Genomic DNA, 11791 nt, shown 5'->3' on the forward strand with positions numbered 1-11791 from the left:
CATCATTAAGTTTGCCGAAGACACAACAGTGGTAGGCCTGATCACCGACAACGATGAGACAGCCTATAGGGAGGAGGTCAGAGATCTGGCCGTGTGGTGCCAGGACAACAACCTCTCCCTCAACGTGACCAAGACAAAGGAGATGATTGTGGACTACAGGAAAAAAAAGAGGACTGAGCACGCCCCCATTCTCATCGACAGGGCTGTAGTGGAACAGGTTGAGAGCTTCAAGTTCCTTGGTGTCCACATCACCAACAAACTATCATGGTCCAAACAAACCAAGACAGTCGTGAAGAGGGCACGACAAAGCCTATTCCCCCTCAGGAGACTAAAAAGATTTGGCATGGGTCCTCAGATCCTCAAAAAATTCTACAGCTGCACCATCGAGAGCATCCTGACTGGTTGCATCACCGCCTGGTATGGCAACTGCTTGGCCTCCGACCGCAAGGCACTACAGAGGGTAGTGCGTACGGCCCAGTACATCACTGGGGCAAAGCTTCCTGCCATCCAGGACCTCTATACCAGGCGGTGTCAGAGGAAGGCCCTCAAAATTGTCAAAGACTCCAGCCACCCTAGTCATAGACTGTTCTCTCTGCTACCGCACGGCAAGCGGTACCGGAGTGCCAAGTCTAGGTCCAAAAGACTTCTCAACAGCTTCTACCCCCAAGCCATAAGACTCCTGAACAGCTAATCATGGCTACCCGGACTATTTGCACTGCCCCCCCACCCCATCCTTTTTACGCTGCTGCTACTCTGTTAAGTATTTATGCATAGTCACTTTAACTCTACCCACATGTACATATTACCTCAACTACCTCAACTAGCCGGTGCCCCCGCACATTGACTCTGCAACGGTACCCCCCTGTATATATAGCCTCCCTACTGTCACTTTATTTTACTTCTGCTCTTTTTTTTTCTCAACACTTTTTTTGTTGTTGTTTTATTATTACTTTTTTTGTTTAAAATAAATGCACTGTTGGTTAAGGGCTGTAAGTAAGCATTTCACTGTAATGTCTGCACCTGTTGTATTTGGCGCATGTGACCAATAAAATTTGATATGATTTGATTTGATGTTACCTGTTAAGAAGGACTGTGGGTTAAAGAGTCCAGACAGCCAGACGACGGTGGGCAGAGCCAGGTCCTGTGTCCAGCTGTCCAGCTCTCTACAGCGCAGCAACACGTCATTATACCTGGTAAACACACACACACACATAGCAACACATCATCTTAAGTACACGTTGGGACAGTGTGAGAGTACACACAGTGACTCACCACTGGGCCAGGCTGTAAGTGGAGGGGTAGGCCAGTTTGGTCCAGGTGTCTGGGACGTTATCAAAGAACAGAGCTGACTGGATCTGCTCCATCTCTGAGGAGATAGCCAGCTCACCCTGGAAGGAGAAAAAAACATCACTGTTATGAGAGACAACTACCAATTCACCCTTATGTCATCTATCAGTCCTAGTCTAATTTCCCAGCTGACCCCTAGCCCCTAACCCACCTTCAGCCCCAGGTCCAGCTCCTTGAGTGAGCGTCGTATCTCGTAGATGTCTGACATGTTGTACTCTTCTGGAAGCTTCTCCAACACCTCGTCTAGGATGGTCTTCACCTGCAGGGAGGATGAGGGATGAGTGTGTGTGGGTCCGCTGTATGTGTGTGTCTGCTATGAGTGTGTCTGTTATGAATATGCCTGGTGTGTGTGTGTGTGTGTCTCTCACACACACCTTCTCCTCTACGGTCTGTGAAGCCCCCTCTCCCATCACAGAATCAGGTGACTGCAGCTCCAGCAGTGTGTGGAAGAGGTTATCAGAGGTCACCGTCAGAAACTCTATCTCTGCGTTGGGGTGTAGTCCATAATGCACCGGGCTCTCGTGGGGCAGCATCTCATCTACGTAACCATGGTAACCCTGGTAGTCCAGGTTGGAGGGAACCACAAAGCCCGGAGCCAGAGCCAACTTCCTGTCAAACTGGTGAGAAACAGGATGGAAAGGGTGTAGGTTTATTTTTAACACTATCATCACAATCGTAACACACACACACACCTGGTTGGGCTGCATATATTCCTCCAGGTAGGTTCTACAGAGTCTTCTGTCCCAGTCGTCTGTGATGTGACCTCCATACACGATCTCTCCAAACAGATAGCGCAAGTCCTCCCACGGCACCTAAACATGCGCAAGCACACACACGCACACACAAAATACATGAACAATGACTCATCATCATCATCAATATAAACATCATCAATCATCAATACAGTCATGATCATCACCATCCTGATCACTATACCACGGTAAACAGTGACCTGTGAGTTGGCCTCCAGGTAGTTGTAGAGCACGTTGACAGAGATGGTGAGGTCTCCAGTGTTAAAGGGGTATTTCCTGTTCCAACCCTGAGGACCGAACTTACGCCTCTCAGCCACACAGGCATGAAAATAACACAGAGAGAACAGGATGGTCTTAAACTCCTGCTCTCTACTGCACTGATCCAATATGTCCTACAGAGAGATAGACAGAGAGAGAGAGAGAGAGCGAGAGAGAGAGAGAGAGAGAGCGAGGGTGGTTGTGGAAGGAGTTTGTGGGATATTGATAATATACAGTTGAAGTCGGAAGTTTACATACACTAGACATTAAAACTAGTTTTTCAACCACTCCCATTTCCTTTTAACAAACTATAGTTTTGGCAAGTCGGTTAGGACTTCTAATATGTGCATGACACAAGTAATTTTTCCAACAATTGTTTACAGACAGATTATTTCACTTATAATTCACTGTATCACAATTCCAGTGTGTCAGAAGTTTACATATACTAAGTTGACTGTGCCTTTAAACAGCTTGGAAAATTCCAGATAATGATGTCATGGTTTTAGAAGCTTCTGATAGGCTAATTGACATCATTTGAGTCAATTGGAGGTGTACCTGTTGATGTATTTCAAGGCCTACCTTCAAACTCAGTGCCTCTTTGCTTGACATCGTGGGAAAATCAAAGGAAATCAGCCAAGACCTCAGAATAAAAATTATAGACCTCCACAAGTCTGGTTCATCCTTGGGAGCAATTTCCAAGCGCCTAAAGGTGCCACGTTCATCTGTACAAACAATAGTACGCAAGTATAAACACCATGGGACCACGCAGCTGTCATACCGCTCAGGAAGAAGACGCGTTTTGTCTCCTAGAGATGAATGTACTTTGGTGCGAAAAGTGCAAATCAATCCCAGAACAACAGCAAAGGACCTTGTGAAGATGCTGGAGGAAACAGGTACAAAAGTATCTATATCCACAGTAAAACGAGTCCTATATCGACATAACCTTAAAGGCCGCGCAGCAAGGAAGAAGCCACTGCTCCAAAACCGCCATAAAAAACCCAGACTATGGTTTGCAACTGCACATGGGGACAAAGATTGTACTTTTTGAGAAATGTCCTCTGGTCTGATGAAACAAAAATAGAACTGTTTGGCCATAATGACCATCGTTATGTTTGGAGGAAAAAGGGGAACCTTGCAAGCCGAAGAACACCATCCCAAAAGTGAAGCACGGAGGTGGCAGCATCATGCTGTGGGGGTGCTTTGCTGCAGGAGGGACTGGTGCACTTCACAAAATAGATGGCATCATGAGGAAGGAAAATTATGTTGATATATTGAAGCAACATCTCAAGACATCAGTCAGGAAGTTAAAGTTTGGTCACAAATGAGTCTTCCAAATGGACAATGACCCCAAGCGTACTTACAAAGTTGTGGCAAAATGGCTTAAGGACAACAAAGTCAAGGTATTGGGGTGGCCATCACAAAGCCCTGACATCAATCCTATAGAAAATGTGTGGGCAGAACTGAAAAAGCGTGTGCGAGCAAGGAGGCCTACAATCCTGACTCAGTTACACCAGCTCTGTCAGGAGGAATGGGCCAAAATTCACCCAACTTATTGTGGGAAGGATACCCGAAATGTTTGACCCAAATTAAACAATTTAAAGGCAATGCTACCAAATACTAATTGAGTGTATGTAAACTTCTGACCCACTGGGAATGTGATGAAAGAAATAAAAGCTGAAATAAATCATTCTCTCTACAATTATATTACATATTATATTACAATTATATATAAAAAAAAGATGTATTCACTAACTGTAAGTCACTCTGGATAAGAGCGTCTGCTAAATGACTAAAATGTAAGATAGCCCTATTTGATAAAAGACCAAGTCCATATTATGGCAAGAACAGCTCAAATAATCAAAGAGAAATGACAGTCCATCATTACTTTAAGACATGAAGGTCAGTCAATACGGAAAACTTCAACAACTTTGAAAGTTTCTTCAAGTGCAGTCGCAAAAACCATCAAGTGCTATGATGAAACTGGCTCTCATGAGGACTGCCACAGGAATGGAAGACCCAGAGTTACCTCTGCTGCAGAGGATATGTTAAATAGAGTTACCAGCCTCAGAAATTGCAGACCAAATAAATGCTTCACAGAGTTCAAGTAACAGACACATCTCAACATCAACTGTTCAGAGGAGACTGTGTGAATCAGGCCTTTGTGGTCGATTTGCTGCAAAGAAACCACTACTAAAGGACACCAATAATTAGAAGAGACTTGCTTGGGCAAAGAAACACGAGCAGTGGACATTAGACCGATGGAAATTTGTCCTTTGGTCTGGAGTCCAAATTGGAGATGTATGGTTCCAACTGCCGTGTCTTTATGAGACGTGGTGTGGGTGAACGGATGATCTCTGCATGTGTATTTCCCACCGTAAGCATGTAGGAGGAGGTGTTATGGTGTGGGGGTGCTTTGCTGGTGACACTGTCTGTGATTTATTTAGAATTCAAGGCACACTTAACCAGCATGTCTACCGCAACATTCTGCAGCGATACACCATCCCATCTAGTTTGGGCTTAGTGGAACTATAATTTGTTTTTCAACAGGACAATGAACCAACACACCTCCAGCCTGTGGAAGGACTATTTTACCACGAATGAGAGTGCTGCATCAGATGACCTTGCCTCCACAATCCCCCGACCTCAACCCAATTGAGATGGTTTGGGATGAGTCGGACCACAGAGTGAAGGAAAAGCAGCCAACAGGTGCTCAGCATATGTGGGAACTCCTTCAAGACTGTTGGAAAAGCATTCTAGGTGAAGCCAGTAGTGTGCAAAGCTGTCATCAAGGCAACTGTTTTTTAATTTTTTTAATTTCACCTTTATTTAACCAGGTAAGCCAGTTGAGAACGAGTTCTCATTTACAACTGCCACCTGGCCAAGATAAAGCAAAGCAGTGCAATAAAAACAACAACACAGAGTTACATATGGGGTAAAACAAAACATAAAGTCAAAAATACTACAGAAAATATATACAGTGTGTGCAAATGTAGAAAGTTATGGAGGTAAGGCAATAAATAGGCCATAGTGCAAAATAATTACAATTAGTATTAACACTGGAATTATAGATGTACAAGAGATAATGTGCAAAAAGAGATACTGGGGTGTAAATTAGCAAAATAAATAACAATATGGGGATGAGGTAGTTGGGTGGGCTAATTTCAGATGGGCTGTGTACAGGTGCAGTGATCAGTAAGGTGGTCTGACAACTGATGCTTGAAGTTAGATAAGTGTCTCCAGCTTCAGAGATTAGGATAAGCTAAGATAAGGAGGGGATTTGCCTAGAAGTGATTTATAGATGGCCTGGAGCCAGTGGGTTTGGCAACGAATATGTAGTGTGGACCAGCCAACAAGAGCATACAGGTCGCAGTGGTGGGTAGTATATGGGACTTTGGGCGGGTGAAGAGCATGCATTTCATTTTACTTGTGTTTAAGAGCAGTTGGAGGCTACGGAAGTTGTGTTGTATGGCATTGAAGCTCGTTTGGAGGTTTGTTAACACAGTGTCCAATGAAGGGCGAGATGTATACAAAATGGTGTCGTCTGCCTAGAGGTGGATCTGAGAATCACCTGCAGCAAGAGCGGTGTTTGAAGAATCTCAAATATAAAATATATTTTTATGTGTTTAATACTTTTTTGGTTACTACATGATTCCATATGTGTTATTTCATAGTTTTGATGTCTTCACTATTATTCTACAATGTAGAAAAACCCTTGAATGAGTAGGTGTGTCCAAACCTTTAACTGGTATGGTATATCTTTTTTTATAACTTTGGAGTGTAGTTTTAGACGTTTTTATTTGAGCTACTGCTGGTTCTTATGTTGCGTTTTACACGAAAAGGCTATTTAGCCTACTTCTATAACGCATTTTAAGCTAGTCCTTCAGTCAGTCCTGACATAGAAGTAGGCCTGTATGCTCCCCACTTCAAATAGCGATTATAGGCGAGCACCTATTTGTCCCTAGGCTAAATGCTCATTATCGGAGTAGATTGCTAAAGTGAAATGACTAACGCACCCTTTAGGGGGAAGAAGAGTCTGGTGGTGAACGAGATAAGCGCGCACCTGACAGAGGTGCCAATTTAATTTGACAGACCATTGAGATCCATGCAAAACACTCGCAGATACATGTTATTCATCCATTGAGGCCATAAATATAACGCTGTAGCGTAGCAGTCACTCAAAGATTATTTCGTTTTCAACGGATTGAGCTAGGCTATAGCAAATATGAGGCAAATTCTATCATGGCGAAAATCTGACTTTATTTATTTGTGTTATTTATTTATTTTTGCCAACATTAAACTTAATCTTTCACAAAATCGCCTCTATGACATGCCTCTTTATTACGACGGGGACACACAATTTCAGAACGCTCGATTTCAGAACCTTGGACAATTCCGATGTTCACAACCATAACAGCCTTGAACTCAAAGCACCTGGACAACCCGTCTTTACCTTTCAATTAACGAAGAAAATATTGAATTATCTTTACAATTTTTCACATATCAACTTGAAATCAGTGAGTAATATTTTTGTTTTGCTTTGAAATGTTATATTGCTCATGTTTATGAACACATAACCCTAATGTCTATGCTTAATACTCTTTGATTTAGATTATGTCCCACGTGGAACCCTATTTCCTATATATTGCACTACTTTGACCAGACTCCTATAGGCCTTGGTAAAAAGCAGTGCACTATATAGGGAATAGGTTGCCATCTGGGAGACACCCAGAGCTGAGCTAGATAGGCCTACTGAACTGATGCCATGCATTTCATTTTGCTAATATTGAAGCATTTTGTTTTCCACAGGCACTATTGACCATGGGATCCGCAATGTCTATCTCACTCCGCGAGAAGGCAGTCCACTTCAAAGATGGGCCGGACACGGTGGGCCACTTCTTTGAAGTCCAGACCCGTAAGAGCGGCAAAGACAAGACCCTGAAGCGCTACTCGCCATGGAGGTGGATAGTGAAGAAGAAGGGCTCCAAGAAGGTGCACCCCCACGAGAACACCAACCAAAACAACATCGCCCATCTGAGTAACAAGAACCTGGAGAAGTCTCAGTCCTCCTCCAACTTGTCCACCCTCACCCTGGAGAAGTCTCAATCCTGTGACAAGCTGTCCACCCAGTACCAGAGCACTCCAGCCATCGCCAACAGCTCCAACAACGCCGCCTCGTCGGTCGAGAAGGCCCCTTTGACCAACTCCAACACGGCCCCCGACACGCCCCAGACGGTGATCGTCCAGGACCTCGACACGCCCAAGAGGCTGGTGATGGTCCATGCTACTACCGGCGAGCTGCTGCGCTGCCTGGGTGAGTTCCTGTGCCGGCGCTGCTACCTGATCCAGGACATGTCTTCCATGGACCCGGAGCTGTGGCTGCGGGTGGTTGACTGTTATCTGCTGGTCAACTGCTATCAGAACCAGAGCTGCATCAACCCGGCCATGGTGGTCTTCCTCTACATGCTGTGCCGCGAGGCGGTCTCCTCCGAGGTGGCCACCTTGCATGAGCTGCAAGCCGTGCTGCTTACCTGCCTCTACACGACCTGCTCCTACATTGGCAACCAGATCTCCTACCCCCTGAGACCCTTCCTGGTGGAGACCTGCAGGCAGACCTTCTGGATCCGCTGCATGTCCATCACCAAGCTGATGAGTGGTAAGATGCTCCAGATGAACACAGACCCTAACTTCTTCTCCCAGATGTTTGCTGACCTGAAGAACGAGAGCCAGAAGGAGGAGAAGAAGAGCCGCCTGCTCAGCGGTGTGTACAGCACTCAGTGAGGGACCTAGGGTAGAGGGGCCAGGGGAGGGGAGGGGCCTACTATAGCCTGACATTTCAAAATGGGAGGGAGGAGGATTGGTTCAGGGAATGGGTAGAGGGTGAGCTTTGATGGGAAAATATGATTTATAGATTTTAAGGGTTAATATGAGGGTTAATTTGGCTTGAAAGAGAACACAAATCGGTAGGTATGAATGTGTAGAGGACTGAGGCTGTAGCTTACTATCTACTGTACCAGCTGACTGTCTGACGTGTGCACTGCCTACCACGGGAGGATTGGAGGCACACGAGTGACTGTGCTAGTGCTCACATCACACAGGCTGCAGCCTACCAGCCTACTGTTCTGACTGTGTGAGATGTGCACTTTCTACCACGGGAGGGAAGGAGGCACCCTTGTGTGAGTGGGCTAGTGCTCAGATCATGGTTGAACAGACAAGCTGCAACCCTGCCGCTTTAGACTGTGAAGTGAACACCCATGTTCCCCCACAGCAAGCACAGGACTGGACAGTTCTGGGGGACAGGGGTTCGTTTGAGGACCATTGGTTCTGATGAACTTGAACGAACAGTGTGACTGTTTTGGAATAAAATGCTATATATATTCTCTTAAACATCCAGTGTTGTGTCCTTATTATTTTACAATTGATATTTTCCATGTCATTTTGAGATCTTGGTGGAGATAATACTTTACCAGTGGTGGAAGAAGTACCCAATTCAGTAAAACTTGAGTAAAAGTAAAGAAAATGACTCAAGTAAAAGTGAAAGTCACCCAGTAAAATACTACTTCAGTAAAAGTCTAAAAGTATCTGGTTTTAAATGTACTTAAGTATCAAAAGTGAAAGCAAAGGCTATATATCAAATTCCTTATATTATGCTAATTGCCTTTATTTTTATTTATTTATGGGAAGTCAGGGACACAGTTCAACAATCTTTTACAAACCAGATCAGAGGCAGTAGGGATGCATTTTTCTTAATAAGTACATGAATTTGACCGTTTTGCTGTCCTGCCTGAGCATTAGAAATGTAACGAGCACATATTTTATTTCAGAATGTAGTCAAGTAGAAGTAAAAGTTGTAAAAAATATAAAAACTCAAGTAAAGTACAGATACCTCAAAGTAGTACTTCAAATTATTTTTACTTAGTTACTTTACACCACTGTACTTTACTAATGATTAGTAAATGTTTTATAAGGGTCTATATTAAACATCTAATAAATTATCCAATAATTCATTTGAAAGTTTATAAATAACTATGTATAGCTTACTAACATTTGCAAATGTAGAAACAGCAATTAGTAAATAGTGAGAACTGTTTATAATAGCCTTATAAATGATCTATTACTGGACATTATTATAAAGTGTGAATCAAACATTTGATGAGATTATTTTGAACAATAATTTCAATTGCCCATCCCTAACACCAGTGGACAGACATACATTAATACACACATTCCTGTACCTGGTCGAAGTTGTCCAGAGCAGCATGAAGGTTGGCATGCATGCCAGTGGGAGGCTCGTTGGTGATCTTGATGGCATTCTCCAGGATGCCCTGAGTGAGGAGAGGAGAACAAACACACTTTTAAATTAGGAAAACACACCGTGTTATTATAAATGCATGTGTGTGTATGTGTGTGTGTGTACCTGAGGGATGATGTGCTCCTGTGGTGTGGGGGCAGGCTCAGCACTAATAAACACTCTGTAGTCCTGGTGACTGCCCTCACAGCAGCGTTCCAGAAGCTTCTCCAACGACCCCAGCCAGCGAGCCACCAGGTGGATATTCTGACAGAGATGAATGAATGAATGACTGAATGAATTAATTAATGGATGAATGGATGGATGGATGAACAAATGTAAGCGCGAACAAACTAATAAATTGATTAATGAAACAATGAATGGATGGAAGGATGGATGGATGCAATGATGAATGAATTAATTATGTTTTATGTACAGTATATAGCAGGATAGCCATACCTGTAAAATGACCCAGTGTCCCTCCTTAGCAGCCATCTCCATGGCGACCTCAGCCACAGCCTCCTGACCCTGACCCAAAGACACATTGTGGAGTTTCCCCAGGTCTATGGTGAACCCCAACTTCCTGCCTGTTACCATGGAAACAATATTTTCTCAGTGTGTGTGTGTGCTAAATGACGTAAATGTAAATGTCAATGTGTCATATTCATGCAGATTTACAGTGATCTTTACATTACAAAATTAGTTGTCTTAGTGTTACCCAGTGACTCCACGTCTTTGAGAGGGTCTACTCCAGGAGACAGGATGAAGAATACAGACGAGGCAGGTCCACTCTCTCTGAAGGACTTAGCAAACTCTGTCTTCCTCCCCTCTGTATACTTCACCCCCAACTTCTCCTCCACAAAGTTCCTACAGACAGAAAGAGAGTGCGCGAGAGCGAGGGGAGGGTATGTGGAGGGAGATTGATCGTCATTATAATTTGCCAGAGACATATAAAAGATGGGGATGGAGGGAGAGAAGAGGAGAGGGAGAGAAGAGGAGAGGGAGAGAAGACTGAGACTGTGGGAGGAGAGATTGATGGAGAGGTCCAATGTCACCCCTGTGAGTAACCTACATAATTGCCGGGTTTCAAAGACCATGATGCTTCATTCATAAACATTTTCTATTTGTTTTACAACCTTATTTGAGATTTAGATATTAGAAACAGTCATGTTGTATGGTGTCAAAGCCCCGCATCCCTAGAGTAACAACACATTTATAGTGTGGTTAATGATGACATCTGGGTTGTGTTCAACTGCCCCCCCCATCTCTTTCTCTCTTTCAGTTCTTCTCCCCCATAGCATCAGGCATCAGCTCGGAGTCGTTCTTCCGTTCTCAGTCTCAGGAGTCCAACAGCGCCAACATATCCTGCCTTATCAGAACCCTCAGCAACGGAGAGAGGGAGAGGGGGATGGAGGGAGGGATAGACAGGGGGATAGGTGGGTTCCAGTCCATGATTAGGGGCTTCTCAAGCAGTCTTGGGGAGGCGGATGGGGATGGAGGGATAGAGGTAACCTGGGGGGAGAGAGAGAAGGAGAGGGGGACGGAGGGAGGGATAGAAGGGGGTCGGCTGGAGCTAGGGGAAGGGGGGAGGCTACAAATCATGCTAAAGGGGTTCCAGGGTGGGATTGGAGAGGTAGATGGGGAGACAGAGAGGGAGGAGAGGGGATGGGGGGAGACTGGGAGACAAGAGGGATGGAGGGAGGTAACGAAGGAGGAGAGGGTGGTGGAGGGGGGGAGTGTGGAGGGAGGGAGGATGCAGTCAATGTTTAGGGAGCTGAGTGGGGGGAGTATGGTTGGGTTTGGGGATATGCTCTCTCTGGATGATATTGGGGGGATAGAGAGGATAGGGGACATGGATATGAATATGAACATGGGGGTGGTAGGGGTCAGGGGTGACATGGCTAATGTTGGGGTCATAAGTCATAAGGTCAGGAGTGAGTTAGGGGTCAGAGGTCAGGGGGTGAGGTCGGGGGTACAGGTGAGCATGCGGACAACATCCAATCAGAACTCTTCTAAGACCTGCAGCGTACGACAGGGAACCAAAATCAATATGGCCGCCACCGCCGCGACGCTGGACATGAACATGATGGACCTGGGCTGGTCTGACGACGACAGTGACTAGGAGAACACACAAACACTATTTTGTTTC

The 11791-nt window shown here is 44.8% G+C and overlaps 2 protein-coding genes across 2 annotated transcripts; one reads left to right on the plus strand and one right to left on the minus strand.

Annotated features, from left to right (window-relative positions):
• Positions 1–1069: 1069 nt before the first annotated feature.
• On the minus strand, positions 1070–10592 carry LOC311146946 (dynein axonemal heavy chain 11-like; the record flags this gene model as incomplete). The annotated part of the gene is made up of 10 exons (XM_084183560.1): positions 1070–1190; positions 1273–1388; positions 1499–1606; positions 1722–1964; positions 2040–2159; positions 2300–2491; positions 9590–9679; positions 9772–9909; positions 10102–10229; positions 10361–10592. Coding segments are annotated over 10 exons (1488 nt in total), but the record flags the coding sequence as incomplete, so codon positions are not given.
• On the plus strand, positions 7176–8143 carry LOC311147021 (cyclin-dependent kinase 5 activator 1-like; the record flags this gene model as incomplete). Its single annotated transcript, XM_084183629.1, has 1 exon — positions 7176–8143. One exon carries the CDS (start codon positions 7176–7178, stop codon positions 8133–8135), a length of 960 nt encoding a protein of 319 aa, XP_084039755.1. The 3' UTR covers positions 8136–8143.
• Positions 10593–11791: the final 1199 nt, after the last annotated feature.

This window comes from Coregonus lavaretus (assembly GCF_964263955.1).
Source record: "Coregonus lavaretus genome assembly, chromosome: 19".
Lineage (NCBI taxonomy): Eukaryota > Metazoa > Chordata > Actinopteri > Salmoniformes > Salmonidae > Coregonus > Coregonus lavaretus.